The sequence below is a fragment of the Passer montanus genome, unplaced genomic scaffold (assembly GCF_014805655.1).
Source record: "Passer montanus isolate IOZ18808 unplaced genomic scaffold, ASM1480565v1 scaffold17, whole genome shotgun sequence".
In the NCBI taxonomy this organism is placed as follows: domain Eukaryota; kingdom Metazoa; phylum Chordata; class Aves; order Passeriformes; family Passeridae; genus Passer; species Passer montanus.
Window position 1 is genome coordinate 629,612 of NW_024364270.1, and position 16,759 is coordinate 646,370.

At 43.7% G+C, this 16,759-nt stretch overlaps 1 protein-coding gene across 1 annotated transcript in view; it reads right to left on the reverse strand.

Annotated features, from left to right (window-relative positions):
- The window catches only part of WIF1 (WNT inhibitory factor 1), a 35,630-nt gene extending 25,323 nt beyond the window's left edge, over window positions 1-10,307 (reverse strand). The window contains exons 1-2 of the mRNA XM_039704023.1: window positions 10,065-10,307; window positions 9,849-9,988 (exon numbers count right to left, since the gene is read on the reverse strand). Of these exons, the coding sequence (XP_039559957.1) occupies window positions 9,849-9,988; window positions 10,065-10,200 (276 nt within the window). The 5' untranslated portion in view covers window positions 10,201-10,307. The remainder of the gene's footprint in view (window positions 1-9,848; window positions 9,989-10,064) is intronic.
- Between the last annotated feature and the right edge of the window lie 6,452 nt (window positions 10,308-16,759).

A 16,759-nucleotide genomic window follows, 5' to 3' on the forward strand; every position in this document is an offset into this window, starting at 1 on the left:
GGCTATTCTCCTGAAAAGGTAGCTCTTGTTCCAGCATAGCAAGGGCTAATTCATTCTTTGTTCAGCCAGGAAAAGATTAGTGCTCTCTCTGGTGGACATTTAACAATCACGGATGTTCAAATACCCATCCCTCAAAGCTAATAAAAAAGGAGAAAATTATTATTCCTCTTGGAGAAAAAAATACAAAACACTGTCTCATCAGGTTACTTCCTAAGTCTGCAGGCCTGCCACTGCCACCTGCAATGCTTCTATGTGGCTCTATCTACACTGAGAAAAACCCATGCGGCTATTTTTCCCCCTCACAGCTTGAAAAGTAAGTGAAGAGCTTGGTTGGCTGATCCTGGGTGGGCATCTTTAGCTTATAGTCTGTTTACAGTTTCAGACTTTGGATAGATTCATTGATAAATAATATTTACCCTGAAAATTCTTCACAGGGAATGTAAAATAATTTCAATAAAATCTTTAAAATTAGGGAAGTGATGGCACTAACAAGCACTTAGGTTAGTTATGATGAAGATCTGAACAGACACTATATTTAGTTAAGCAGAATAGTTCTAAGAGTGAAAATGTAAACCTTAGAGATGGTGGCTCATCTGATGTGATGAGGGAAAGCTCACAGACGAAGAATAAGTTAATCCACCTCTTGAATGGTGGTAAACATGGATAATGCATACAGATTCATTTTGGCCACGCTTCAAACTTCCAACCCTTTGTTCTTAAGCCTCACAGAATAGCTTTGAAGTTGAGGATAAAGCTCCTCTAGCACACCATTACCAAAGAACAACCTTCTGATTATGATCTCATGAAAGTGTAATCAATTACTTACACAAGTTAAAAGCGTGGCAAACAGCAAAGGTCACATAATTGGCCTTTATTGAGTCCATGTGTTTCAATCTTGGCTTTAACTGGCACTCCTGTATAATAAATATAAATATCTCTCTTCAAAATGTAAGCAGTGACCTTTCTCAAAAGTTATGAAATCCCACAACAGCTTCTGTCAAACTGGAGTCCTTCAAGGGTTTCAAAAAGGGACACCTCCACTTTTGTGTACCCATGTAACAAAAAGTTTGCAGCACCTCTGACTGAGAGTTTCTTTATTTATTGCTCAGCAGATACTGGTCTTTAGCCTTATTTTACAGGAAGACTAGTGTTTAAAAGTTGAAAAATGAAAAAATTCAACTCCACCCTGACTAGTCATTAGAAAAGACTTTCTTAACACTGCTCTCTTTTAATACCTACTGCATGGATTTTCAAATACTTTTTTTTGGTGAAAATTGAGAGTAGTTTTTTTCTTATTTCACAGGCTGTGATTGATCAAAGCAAATTCTAGGTACTACTGTGAAAGAAGAACTAAATTCACTACTAAGAGTTTTCTAAGTTTATCTGAAAAGGGATTTGTGTGTTTGCTGTTGTACCTGAAATCACACTGATTTTTCTACTGAATGAAGACTCTGCTAAGTGGACATATATTGCTGTCATATTTCCATGTACTATAGAGGCTGCCACACAGCTCTGTCCTCCATAACCATACCCTGAATTACTCAAAGCAAGATGGACTTCTCTTCAGAGATGAGTAAGGAAGAATAATCCTATCCCCAGTTTCTGATGGGAAACTGAACATTCTACAAAGAGCTTTTCTGTCTTCTGGACAGAAAAGGCAGGGTCAGCACAGCTTCATCCCTGGGTTACAGCACCAGCCTCACAGGTCCAGTCTTCTGAGCTAAGGTCCAGTGTATTTCCCAGCATTCAAATGAAGTATCTTGTTTAAAACCAGCTCATCCTTGACTTCCTGTACACTCAAAGGACAGAGACCAGCACTTGCAGAAGAAAGTTCAGCCCAGCCAGAATCTGATTTACCTGCTGTCTTGAACCACTTTCTTTCCCTCCCTGGGTGCAAGTGGAGTCTATCTGCAGCATAGGCATCTTCACAAGGTCTAGACTCTGCTGACTTGACAGAGGGTCAAGCTGAGCTTCCAGATGAACCTTTTAAACACACTTGCAGGAATAAGGCTCATTAAGAATGGCAGGAAGTTTGTTTTGGGAAAGCTACATCCTTCTGTTGTGTTTTTTAAATTCTGGATAACGTGACCTATCCTGTGTCAGTCTAAATCCTGTCCGGAAGAGCTGGCAGCTGAAAGTTCCCCAGAAGAATCTTTTGCAGAGACCCTAACCTCATTTTTATTAGAGAAAATGCAAGAGGAACAGCAGCCTCAGAAATGAATGTGTGGACCTCCCCAAGCCCAAATTTACCTGTGATGAAAAAGAAGCAGGAGTCTAATGACAGCAAAAGTCTGCACTCTGCTATAAGACAACTGTCATATTTGGGATTCAAGAGTTTTGCTAAGACCAGAGATGTAATTTACTCCTCAATGAGTATCTGTGGTAAATCTGGTCTGCTGTTGTAGCCTGGGACCAAATTGTTCTTTCTGCCACTCAATACATTCCAGATATGTTGACAATCCCTAACTTCTGCTGGAGTCATAGGCTGCAGGAGATTCCCCAAATACCCCAAACCAGCCTTTATTGATGAATGAAGTGAGTAGCACTGGGCTGAATGGGGTCCACATTTTTTTTCAGGAAGAAAAAAAAATGCTGGAGGGGAGCAATGTCCCACACCACAAACCTCGCTGAGCAGTCAGGTGTGCTCTCTGCATCACTGCAGGGCACAGAAAAGGCTGAAGAACCTCACATGATCCATCAACTACTCTAAATCAGGGAGGGGAAAAGACCTCACTGCACTTACTTCAGTCTTTGCAATCAGGGACAGGAACACAAATACAAACCTAGAGACAGAAGTTTCTGTTGGAGTTGTTGGGTTTGGGAAGAGGTGGAAAAGCATGAGATTCCACAAGAATTTGCAGAGATTGCGAGCTTTTTACCCCCTGGTCACCCTTCCTCCTGCCCAGAAACTCTCAGACACCTTGCCCTTTGAAGTATTTCCTAATTAACATAATTTAATAAATTTATACTCTTTGATTGTATTTACAGGATGAGAAAACCTTGCTTTTAGAAGAATAAAGGTATTACATAAATATGATATGCCTGTCGAAATGTTTTACATCTAATTCTGGTGTCAGGTGACTCATAAAATCATAGAATGAAAGTAACAGTAGCATCATGATACTATAAAAATTATGATGTTTACTGTGAATATTTGGCAAGACAACTAAAAAGGGAATATTAGCTAAGTAGGATATTCACACAGATACAATTCAAATGTGAACACTGTCAGTAGGCAGGATGAGGTGCAGACTTTTCCCATCAAAGAAAAGTTAAAGTTAGATCAAGTAAAAATGTGAAACTCATGGTTCTTTATGTGATGAAGACTTCTAACTTTTGCCCTTAAGGTTCAGTATAAGCTGCTCCACCCTGTACCTAATACCAACACATCACAGCTCTGATCAGAGGGAATCAACATGTTGGGTTACAAGATTTCAGCTACCCTCCCTTGCCAATACAGAAATCAGATCAAGCCTATGCAATATAAATAGAGGTTCCTGTGCAAAACTGGAAGGAAGAAGGTTAAAAAAGCCAGCACAAAACAAAACAAAAATATCAATCAAGGTAACTGCCAACCTGCTTGCTTTGCTGGCAAATTAATCCTCAGCTCTTAATATGTTATGCATATCATCTGTTACTCACGATTACAGAACCAGATAACTCTATTTTGCCTCTTCTTCCCCTCTGAAGTGTGCTCTGCTGTGCAACCTGCCTGTTCTCCCTGACAGTCTCTGCCAGGAATATTGCAGCCACATAACTGTTTGCAGAAACTTTATGTATGTGTGGCTTCACAACAGGAAAATGAATTTGTTTCAACTTATTCAAATAGAGTCTGTTTCAACAGCTCAATTTATTCCCCAAAACCTCTGCAAGAAAGAGAACTGGCTAATGCTCAAACCTGGCAAAATGAGACCAGTGTTCGCTGCAGTTCGAAAGCAACAGGTTGAAGTTGGTACTTGTACTCCTTACTGAGGGTGTTCACTAGACTTGATTATTTGCCTAGGAGGTTTTGAGTCTCAGATTGCCATTGGCTGTATCAATTTTCACACACTTGCAAGCTGAGGGCAAGCAGAAAATGTTGCAGGGAGAGCTTAACTTCAGCTCATCAACAAGTTGTGATCTGTCCACATCTTCCACGCATAATCCCAGTACTGAAAGCTCCGTTCTCTGATGGTCAGGATGGTCCAAGAGCCTGCCCTCTGCTTCTCTGGACAGCTGTAATTGCAAAGGCTGCCTCTCTGGCTCTTGCTGCTGGTTTCTGTGCTTCAGTGTTTAGAGGCGGTGACAGATCTTCTCATTAGTGGGCTGCTGTCTGGGAGTTTATTTTGCCTGGTGATGGGCCAAAACCTGAGGCTGGGAGACTGCCAGGTTTGATGTCAGGCATATTTATTTCCTTTAGGATCAGCTGGGTTTAGCTAGCTTTTTATCCAGGCAAAGGGGCAACTTCAGAGGATTTGTGGGACCAGCTCTGAAAGCGGTGCTTGGTCTTCAAGCTATTTATTGAAGTATTTAGCACTGATGACAGCAAGTGCTGAAGCAGCTCAAAGGTAATTTTTCCTTGAATGGCCAAATTTTTCCTTGTATGCCCATTTTTCCTTGTATGGCCAAAAAAATATGGACTCCACCAGCTAGTTGGAAAACGAAGCAAACTTTTATTCTAGATGTAAAAAAAAACCCAGGGGTTTTCTTGTTTCTTCAAGTCAATACTAATTGTAGCTACCCCAAAAAAGCCTCTTTGGAAAGTGTGAAAGCAAGAGAAGATGTTAAATACATGAAAAATTCTTTCAGTTAGTTCTCATTTTTGTTAGTTCTTTCTCTATAGCATTACTTGTTAATGGCATTAACTTTAGACCACTAAGAACATACCTGTGAAACTGTCTGTAAAAATAGGTGATGTTGCCAGAAAACATTTTCACTTCCACAAATAGGAAAGTGAAACAGAGGAAGGCAACACAAGAGGAAAGCCTGGGTTTTCTATTTCAGAAAAATTGTTAGTAACACAGGGAGTGAGATCTGTACAATTTCACAAAATGCAGTCTTGAAGCTTGGGGTGCCCTTGTTAATTCCAATGCCTTTCAACAGTTATGTTGTACATTGCAGCTACTGCCGTAAAAGTAGTGAAAATACTTTATGACTAGCTTTTTTTTTGTTAAAAATTGATTATTTATAGAAAGGATAAACAATGAAAATCTTAAGAACTGTTTACTTAACACAGGTTTATACTGCTGTGTAAAAAGAATAATTGTGTAGTTTACACACATGCCATGTAAATGACTATGGAATCCAGATGCAGCTTACACTACAAGGTGCCTTGTAACTCATCTCTGCTGAGCAATAAATCCCCCCTTTTCTTCTTGGCAAAACTTTGAGAAGCTTTACTGCTGTTTTCTATCAGCAGATAGAACAGATGGCTGGCACATGCCTGCTCTGGTAAGAAAGTGGGATCTCTAGAGTATTACTTTGATCCCTGGTGGCATGTCTACAACACTGAGACGCAAAATACCACAGCTGAGTAGAATCTAAATATTAAAGGTTTTGAGCTGTGCTTTTGATTTGAGAACCCCCTGTCTAAAAATCATGCTCACAGTATGTAAACATCTTCACATTCCACATCAAAATTTTGGTACAGAAGTCAGAAAACAAAGAATTTCCCCAGTTTGGTGACGTGAAAGTGCAGAGAAGGTACCACTGAAAATCACAAGAGTGTGAGTTTACGCAATTACCTTGACCAAACTTCAAGAAGAGCCTTGTTTGACTGGAAAAAAAATCTCCTAATTTTTGCATATTAGATGCATTATTTTAGGCTGAAAAACATCACTATAATGACTGGTTACAAATATGATATTTAGAAAAAATTCAGTTTCTTTGAAGAAAAGTTTCCTTTGAAGAATTAGGTTTTAAAATTCAATACTTTATGTTTTCTTTCAGTTTATCAGGGAAATAGCCATGTTTGACTGAAGCACCTTATTGCACCACCTAAGGCTTTAAAATTGGTGGTCTGCCAGCTTTCCTCTGAGCAAGGAAACAAATTTTTTCCTGGCATAGCTGGATATTCCATTTTATCTTCATGGTCAGGCTACATCTCAGCAATATAAGACAATTTCAGACAAGTCATCTGAGCTATTCAGGGCTGATGGTCACTTGGCTGAGATCAGAACTAGCCTCCAGGAGCTGTTAACTACACAGCATTCCTGACCTTCACTTTACAATATAGAAATGATGCTAGAAAATGCACTGAAGACATATATTCCCTCTTTCTCAGAGGTGGGCATCTTTTTGATTGATTCAAGGTTATCAATAACTCTTTGAGACTTATTTCAGATGTCATGTCATGCATTCAACCATGCACCAGGAGAGGAGCTATGGTACTCATAACAGTGGGGAGGGGGAAGTGAGCTGCTACAATAATTCATCTGACCACAAATACTTCTCCCATATCTGAAAGGAAGAAAACAGCCTGGGCAGGTTGTGGCCCAGATTGACTCTTTCTCTGGATCAGACCAGAGAATGCTACACAAGAAAAAATTCCAACTTGCTTTTTGGTTTCTTTTTTTCACCTCCTGTCTATTAAATCAACTGGGCTGCTGCTCTGTCACTGAGCACTTGCTGTCTGGGAAATAATCAACTTTTTAATATGGTTCTCCTCCACCAATATTCTCCAGGGTGCGAACCTAATTTTACAGCTGTCAGAATTCCCACTGAAAATTAAAAATACATTTTGGGTTTTGTTTTTAATTTGGAGATTAAATACTTATCATAAATTTCTAAATGCTGTAGAGATTATGTTATCACTGAAATCTTTGTTAACTTCCACTAGTGGACACAGTAAAACATGTTGCAGCATTAATCACTGTGATAGGGTCGCAATGGGAAGTTTTTAGCTGAATCTTCCACAGAGGACAAGACCCCTAAAAGCCATTGTATTTTCTTTTGCAAAAACCACCCAGAATAAGAAGCACACCAGTGAGCTCTAGTGGTTACATGGATGCATACTATATACTACATATTATCACTGATTTTTGCTTTTTTAAACCTTTCAATTCAAAGAAATTTTTAACTGTCAATTTATGCAGATTACATTTCTAAAGAAAACACAGCAAATGTAATCTTATTTTCCAATTTATAAGTAGAAGCATAAAGTGCATAAAAACATGACAATCCTGTTTTGCAATACTTTAACATTCTTGTCACCCCTGGCTCATCCTGATTTCACTAGCAAAAAACTTATCTATTCAGCACCCTCAGACCCTGACATTTTGGGTTTCCCCTCATATTTCCTAATAATGAATTAGAAGTAATGGATTAGAAATTAAAAGCAACTAATGCTTCTCTTTGGTTAATGCTTTCTAGCGAAAATTATTTTGTTTGCTTATCAAACAAAATCTTTTCCACATAAAACATATTCAGGACACAAAGGCCACTGCATCAGAAGTGTAACACTTAAATGTAATGAGTTTCAAGCACTTCTGTTTACACAGAGCACAAATGCAATCTAATCATTAAAATGTGCCCCTCAACAAGACATTTTTGAGTTAGAATATTCAGCCATGCAGGACTGAGAAGCACTGCCACTCCTTGGGTTGAATTATTACCTCAAACCTGGATCGTCATTCATCCCAGGAGCAGGTAGCTGGATCTACCCACTGGATATTTATACCTGCTAAGGTGCCCATTTGGGGATCCCAGGTGTGGTGGGTTGACCTTGTCTGGCTGCCAGACACCCAGCCAGCTGCTCTCTCACTCCCCCATCTTGTTGATATCAGGACTAGGAACTATGTGATGCCATAGACAGGATCTCCTGCTCCTGCTCAGGAGAAGCCTCATGTCTGTAGACCCAAAAAGGCTCTAGCTATTCCTAGAGGTGGGGAATATACTACTGACAGCCCCCAAACCTTTGAGTCCCAGAGAAACCTCTTCAAATTTCAACTGGGATACAGGGTCAAGAGGTCTATAAGGCACAAAACTCACAGAATTATTTCAGTTTTACTAAACAGGAGGCAACAGTATGCTAGTTAACAGCTATTTTGTGGAAAGCAATCTAGCACTTCAGCATTTCAAATGCCTTTCTTCTTTTAAAAAGTACTAGTTTCCATTTCCTTTCCTTCTTCCTTTCTCTTCTTTTCTTTTCCTTTCCTCCTCCCTTCCACTTCTCATTTTCCCTTCCCTCACTTAGGAAATTCCCAGAAAAGAACAGAATAAAGGTTGCAAGTTGTTAGCACTTCCCTGGATGTGTTTATGGAAACTTCTAAGAACATGTATACTTAAAACCAAAACAGAACACTGGAAAAAAGTAAAAATATACTAATTTCTTCCCCTCATACAATATTGGAAATTCTGGAGAAACACAGAACGTTTTTAACCATTTAGATATTTCACTTACTAATTATGCTTTGTCTAAGAGCAATTTGGTAATTCAGAAAATAGGAGGAGGACTAATGGGTTAAACACCTTTGCAGCTGCTCAGAAAGGATTTTGTCCTGCAAGTGGCATCAAGCAGAACATTTTCCTATACTGTCTTTAAGCCTGTGACTCTTCTCACTGAAATCACTACTGGAACCACCTTTTCCTAATGACCTACCTGTAGGCAGAAAAGGAGGGAGAGCAGAGCTCAAGAAGGAAATCCAAGAGGACAGTGCTCAGTCTAACATCTCGGTCACCCATTCAAAAAAGAGCTAGTTTTATCATCAACAGCAACTGAAGCTGGCAGAGAAATGGAACAGAAAATACAGTCCCAAAAGATAGTAATTATTTCTAGGTACTTAAATGCCAGCTCTTGGCACACAGAGTTGTTTTCTCTGTAAAGCTTGATGGGAACGCCAAAAACCTAGAGCAAGTCAGCCTTTGTGAGTAAGTTTTGTCTCTCCACATTCACCTTCTTCTCTGGAGGAGGTGGTGAAGCACTTCCTAAACCCAAAGGCTTTGCAAGGACAGCAAAAATTGCAAGGGTATCAGACAACACCTTGAAGCCAAACAAGTGCTGTAGATAGAGTTTGGTTTGGTTTTAAAACAACCAAAACCACAACAAAATTTGCGAGGCTGCAATTAGCTGAATTATACAATCAATGTTCACAATTTAAATGGAAATATTGTTTCATCTCTACCAAGTTCTTTGTTGTATGAAGTCAATATTCAGCACTGTAAAAATGAAATAATTTTATCCGGGATTTTATGCCACCATGTCTTTTCTGTATCCACGATAATGTACACTAACAAGTTTCAGCTTTATGCAAATTCAACATATGTTGTCAGTGTGTCAAATCATACATATGTTTCTTCACAAAATATGTTACAGATTCTTACATTTTCAACAAAAGAATCCAACAGGATTCAATAAACTGCAGATTTATGTGGTTTTGCAATTTAACTTGGTAAAATTAAGTCTACAGAAGAGAATTGTTATTCAGTAGAACTACAAATTAAGCCTGCACATTTAGTACATAGAGATCAGTGAAGAGCCTGTCGCGTATGTCCATAAGCTAAAGAAAGTCGAAAGAAAACTGCATCCGCGGAAGTACCGTCCGGTACAAAATTTTACAGCAATACAGGCGACTGGGGTGTTCCTGGTGAGTTCAGGCTCACGCCTCACCAGCCTGCGGCGTCTCCGGCTCCCGAGCCGCCGGCGCTCCCACGCACCTTACTCCCGCTCCTTCCCAGCGCGCCTTCCCGGCCGTCCCGCCGCGCCGGCGGCGATCCCTGCCCCCGAGCCCCGCCGCGCCTCGGGCTCCCGCACCCGGGGCTGCCCCAGCACGCCTCGGAGAGGGTTTCCTCTACTATTCCAAGGCCGAAGCACCTGCCTGGGTTTGCAGAGCCTCCCCCGCCCCTTGCCGCGGCCCCATCTCGGCACCTACCCGTCCCGTTGCCTGCCAAGTGAAGTTCATGGCGTGGATGCCGACGGGGATGGCGGGCATCCTCTGCTGGGCTTTCCTAAAGTCGTGGGTGAACGGGGCCATCTTCCCCTCGGACACGATCAGAATATCCTCCTCGAAGCCTGCGGAAGGCAAAGGGGCGCAGTGGGTCGGGCCGGGCCGGGCTCGGCTCCGGGCTGCCGGCCGCCGCTCACTTACCGATGAGCACCCGCGCCTGCTGGGCGTCGATCCACAGGTAGAGGGTGTCGGGCTGGCGCGGCGCGGCCCGCAGGCTGCAGAGGCTGAGGGCGCCGCAGAGCAGCGCGGCACAGCACAGCCGCCCCGCCGGGGCCATGCTCCCGCACCGCCCGCCGGGGCTCGCCGGCTCCGCTGCCGCTCGCTCCCTCCCTCCTTCCCTCCCTCCTGTGCCGCGGGCCGGCCCCGGCGGGGCGGGCACGGCGAGGGCGGTGCCGGGAGCGCGGCGCTCGCACGGTCCTTCCTTCCCCCGCCGAGGGCGGTCAGCGCTCCGCGCCCGGGAGCTCTGCAGGAGCAGAGCCGAGAGCCGGGACCGGGACCCACACCTGTTCTGTCACGGGGACCCGTGACACGGCGGGGTCGCTGCCCTGCCGCGCGTCCCGCCCCCTCCCTGTGTTCGCCCTCCCCGCAGGGCGCCCCGGCGCTGCGGCCGTCAGGGCGGCACCACCACGGTGGCAAATGCGGCGCTGGAGTCGCTCGTGTCTGCGCGAAGAAGCGAAGCTGGTGCGTAGCCGCCCCCCTGGCACACGTGGGGTTGGAGTCAGAGGAGGGGGGAGCATCACCCGAGCGGCAGGTGGGTGCGGCGGCGGCTTCAGCGGGGACCCGCGGCACCGGACAGGTCAGGCCCTGGAGCGAGCCATCATCCGGCCAGCGGCACAGGGACACGCTTCCCAGCACCAGAGAACGACGCAGAAAATGAGGCAACGTGCTAAAGGCTTTCAGCTCTTGTCCGAAGGTCTTGAGAACAGTGGAGACTGAAAAACACTGAAATGTTGCCATTTACACAGAAACTGGAACTGGCTCAATATAGAAACTTAGTAGAGCTTGAAAGAATTTTCTATTAAAAAAATCATTTAAACAGAATCACCCATTCTAAAGTAATAAAGAAACATTGTTTCTAAGTTTTCTGGATTTTTCTATTAAAAAAGAAAAAGCCCCTTTTTTTTTTCTTTTTTTTTTAAGACCCAAAAAATTCAAAAGAAAAGAAAAAGCCCCCCTTTTTTTTTAAGACCCAAAAATTTCAAAACTTAGCAGGATAGATAAAGTTTGAGTAAAGTCCCCAAGTTTCTGTCTGTAATGTTCTGGAAGGAGTTGGAGGGCATTTGCTCCCTGTGGTTACTGCTTTAGATGCTGCTGGCGCTCTATCTCATCCATTTAGTGTGACTGCTAAAGTTACCTCACTACGACTGCCAGGACTGGAATTCTCTATGTAATGGACAGCAACATGGAGTTGGTCTTTCTTTTCCAGACAGATGTAATTGAGTGGCATTCCCTAGTAACTTGCCCAGACAAAAATCTTAGGCTGCAAAAACTGGAATCAGTGTATGTACTCTAACAGAAATGCCTCACCTCTAGATGCTTGTTAGATGGGGGTGATTATTTGCTATTTTTTGGTTATTTAGTAGTGCGACAAGCAGGTCAAGGGAGGTTGTGAAACCCCACTTGGAGCACTGCATCCAGTTCTGAGGTGCCCGACAAAGGAAGGATGTAGACCTGTCACATCGAGTCCAGAGCAGGGCCATGAAGATGATGAGATGGCTGGAGCACCTCTCTTCTAAAGACAGGCTGAGAGAGTTGGGGTTGTTCATCCTGGTCAAGGCTCACGGGAGACCTTAAAGCATCTTTCCAGTATCTAGAGGGACCCCAGAAAAGAGCCAGAGAGGGAATTTCTACAGGGGCCTGTAGTAACAGGACAAAGGGGAATGGCTTCAATCTCAAAGTGGGTACAGAATGGCTTCAAAATCAAAGTGAGTTAAGTTTAGATGAGGGAGAAATTCTTTACTGTGAGAGTGTTGAGGCCCTGGCACAGGTTACCCAGAGAAGTTGTGGATACCCCGTTCCTGGAAGTGTTAAGAGACCAGGATGGATGGGGCTTTGCACAACCTGGTCATAGGTGAGATGAAACTTGAGGTGACCATTGAAGCTTCCTTCCAGCCCAAACCATTCCGAGGCTTCGCGGTTCTATAATTCTCACGTATTTTGTGTGAAATACGTTTTAAACCCCGCGCACTCGGCCGTGCTCCCCCGTCCGGCCGCGGCTCGCCCTGAGGAGCGGCGCCTCCGGGCCGGGGCCGCCCCCTGCCGGCCGCCGCCGGCCGGCCGCGCTCCCCGGCCCCGGCCGCGGCTCCCCAAAACCGGCCGCGGCTCCCCGGGCTCACCCCGGGACGCCCACTGCCAGGGACACCCCGACACCCGCGCAAATCTGATCCGAGAGATTCGCCTGCAAATGTGATTGAGTCGTCTTAGCTTGAAAGTACACAGGAGATTTTAACTGTGCTACAAAAGATAAATATAGTAGCGGAAAAATAATATCTGAAATGAAACTTCTAGGAAAAGGTTAAAACAGGGCCTCAAGATAGGCAAGAATATTTAATATCCCAATGCAATGATTTACATTGTTACTTATCATGTAAAGGGCCTTTCTTAAGGTTCAACAAAGGAAGACAATGTAATTGTCAAGTAATAACACTGAAACACAATTTCCAAGACTGTGATGGTACAATATAAACGCTCCTGAGTAAAAAAACCAACAGCAATCAGCTTACTTTCTGCAGAAATTATCTGGTACATAGTGACTGAAGTACAGTTTGATGGGTATGTGCTTGTACCAACAGACTATCCGAGCCCAGAGACACCTCTGTAGGTGTTTTAATCGTGAGTCTCTCCTGCAGCATCTGCCAAGGCTTAGGTGAATCCTGTGTTAGCGCTGAGACTGGCCTGTTGTACTGCAGTGTATGTGCTCTCCAGTCTCTCTCTGCTGTAGTATTGTAGCACAATGAGATTCACTGAGGTCAAGGTCTGCCAAACTCGTGCTCATACTGCCTGCTTGCATTTGATGTGGAGGTCTAGGTATAAGCTTGGTATAGTTCTTGATCCCTTTTTAAAATGTCTCTCCTAAATTACATGACATATTTCAGGGAAGAATAGTCTCTTTTAAGAGAGTTGAGAGCGTTATGGAGAGAGGGTTGGAATATACTCAGGAAAACAAATGTTTTGTGGTTCTTTGTTTAATGAAATGGAAAGCATATATGCAAACAGAACTGTGTTGTGAATATGGCTTCAAGTTCCACTAATTTTCATAGGAATGCATATATAGTGCATTTGTGGCCTGCTCTGACATTCATTGCAATTGACAGCATCCCCCTGATGACAGCCTTGGAATGAATAAATGAATGGATGGTTTGAATGATGACATATCCAGGGAAGGATATGGAAGTCAGAGCCTGATGCCCTTTGATCATCAGCTATGAATAATATAAAAAGAGGGAGAAAAAGATGTAAGTAATAACAGGACTGGGCATAAATATGGCCAGAGGCAATAATCTTCATTCCAAAGGTTATAAATGCTGCTTCACTGTGGAGGCTGGTGGGCCAACAGGCAGAGATCTCACAATACTCCCCTGGAGGGAAAACCCCTCAAGTGACAACCTTTGCTAGGGTGAGGAAAAGGGCTTCTCCCAGCATGCCTTGCTGTGACATGCAGATTTAATGTATCCCATTGGCTCTTCCCCCTCACTCCACCCCCTGCCCTTATCCCATTGACCCCAGTGTTCTGACCTGCCCCTCAAAATCAATACATAAACCCCTGCTTTCCCTGCCTGAGTGGCTCTTTGTCCCTGGATCTCTTCAAAAAAGAAGCTCAATAAACCTCTCCTTGGAACCCCACATGAAGACCTCGCCTCTCCTTCTGGGTTGCCTGGATCACAACTGAAAACAAGCTGAAATCACTCGGCATGAGCACAGACCTGTGCCTGTTTGGGCACAATTTTCCATTGATGCCCAAATTCCCATTGGAAGTCCCCATTAATTCCCTATTCCCCACTGGAATTGCCCATTGATTCCCAATTCCCATTGGAATTCCCATTGATTCCCAATTCCCCATTGGAATTCCCCATTGATTCCCAATTCCCCATTGATTCGCAGTTCCCCATTGGAATTCCCATGGATTCCCAATTTCCAATTGGAATTCCCCATTGATTCCCAATTCCAGACCTGTGCCTGTTTGGGCACAATTTTCCATTGATGCCCAAATTCCCATTGGAATTCCCCATTAATTCCCTATTCTCCACTGAAATTCCCCATTGATTTCCAATTCCCCATTGGAATTCCCCATTGATTCGCAACGCTGCCTCCTGGTTTCAGCTTCCCCATGCAATGTAGAGATTGACACGCCTGAGAAAGTCTAAATGTAAACCAGACCTGTGCCTGGGCCACTGAGGTGTTTTCTTTCAAGAGGCTTCTTTGGGAAGTCCGTGGCACTCTGGACACTGCCCACCACGCCAAGTGGTGCCCAACGTAGGGTCCCTGCAAAGAGGTCCCTGAGGAAGCATCTCCTGCAGCATCAGCTGCAGGATTTAAACTGCTTTTGGGTTTGCCACTTCCCTGAGAAGTACCCTTCACGTTTTAGAGGGGGCTACCCGAAGGGTGACCAAAACCCTCAGAAGACTGAAGAGGCCAAAGAAGTGCTGGAGTACCGAGGCCGATCGACAGGCTGACCACCCGCCCAGCCATTGGAATTTCCATGGATTCCCAATTTCCAATTGGAATTCCCCATTGATTCCCAATTCACCACTGGAATTCCCACTTCCCCATTGGAATTCCCCACTGATTCCCAACGCTGCCTCCTGGTTTCAGCTTCCCCATGCAATGTAGAGATTGACACGCCTGAGAAAGCCTAAACGTAAACCAGACCTGTGCCTGTGCCACTGAGGTGTTTTCTTTCAAGACGCTTCTTTGGGAAGTCCGTGGCACTCTGGACACTGCCCACCACGCCAAGTGGTGCCCAACGTAGGGTCCCTGCAAAGAGGTCCCTGAGGAAGCATCTCCTGCAGCATCAGCTGCAGGATTTAAACTGCTTTTGGGTTTGCCACTTCCCTGAGAAGTACCCTTCACGTTTTAGAGGGGGCTACCCGAAGGGTGACCGAAACCCTCAGAAGACTGAAGAGGCCAAAGTGCTGGAGTACCGAGGCCGATCGACAGGCTGATCACCCGCCCAGCAGATTTGGGACCCAATGGGCATAGGCCCGAAGAGCAACTGGAAGTTATATACATATTGGGGTCTTCTGCTTTTCCATTTCCCTTTTTCTGCTGGGTGTGGGAGTGAAGTTTAAGGACGGGCAACAATCCTAGTCACCCTAAGCTGAGCCCTCCTCAGAGAGACTTCTATGTCCAAGTTGTGGGTATCCTTCTAGTGGGAAAATTTAAGTTTTCTAAGGGGAATCTTTAGAGATTTGTAACTTTAACCATGGCTTTGTTCTTTCTAATTTGTTTTGGGAAGTTTTACTCTTTGTTTCGCATTATTGTTAAGTCAATGGAAAAAAAGGGGAATGATTCCGGGAATGAAAGTTTTGGATCCCCAGTTAAAAACCCCTTCCCCTTCTTCCTCTCTCCATGTGCCCAAACCCTCTTCCCCACCAGAGAGGCGATCAGCAGGCGGTCATTACCACTCAGCACAGGGTTCCTATCAATCCCCTGACACCTCCCAATCCCCTCTCTCCCCTCCCAGCCAATGGAATGACATGCAGAAATATGGACTGAAGCTTGCCCAATTGATCTTCATTGAAATCACAAGATTCCATTCCTTTCAGGAAAGGGAATGAAATCTTGAAATCAGAGGACAGAGTTGAACAAACACTCCCAAAAGAAGACATGGTCAATCAAAAATGAAATTGAAAAATCCCAAAAATTTGAAATGGAGTGACTACAACCAATTGTACGCCGATGAAATTTGGTGTAGGGAAATAGACCAAAACTTGCCAAAATTATTCCCTTTGAAATCCCTAAAATCAGGGAAGAAGGGTAAACAAAGGGACTGAACAGAAGCATAAGAATTGAAATTTCAAAAAGAAAGAAAAAAAAAGAACCAGATGGGACTGTGGGAAACAGATTTGTAAAGAATTCTCAAAACCTGTCTCACAGCTCACGCAGTCTTGTACATCTGTATGCAAATGCTGAGATAAAGTGTACTGACTTAGGAAGGCCATGGAATAGAGATGACATTGTTGAGGGAGAGATTGAACTAGAAACAAGTTTCAAAATATGGCTTTGCAAAAAGACTAGATATTTTAGAGAATCAAAACTGAAAAAGATGTATTGTAGCAAGACCATGTAGGGAAAAAAATATAGGTAATATATAGGTAATAATTTAGGTTAGAAGTAATAGCAGCATTGTGTGGCACAAGCTAATTGGCTGAAAAACATTTATAAGGTATTGTAATGAAGAAATAGGTTAGCTTCTGATAGAATAGCATTGAGTTTTAAATTTCTTGGGTCTCACTATCCATCAAGACTTATAATAGAATAAAATCTTTTTAAATGCCTCTCAGTTACCCCTCTCTGTAAAAACTAAGAAAACCAACCCTTGCCTTCACACTCCCATCCCTTCCTCTCTTCCTCAACTCCTACTTACCTCCAGCCTCTTCCCTAAATCCTTTATCCAGCCCTTCCACAGTCCCGTAGAACCCCAGCTGCTGAAGGGACAAGTCCAACAAATCCAAACAGAAAAAATCACTGACAGAATGAATAAATTCTTTGGACAGTGGGACTCAAGGGTTGGGGGCTTGCTGTAGTTAAAAATGTTTTGCAGATTTTTATTGTCATTTCTATTGTCTTGTTTATGTTTTCATGTTTTTTATGTTGTTGTAAAAAAGCTATGGGAG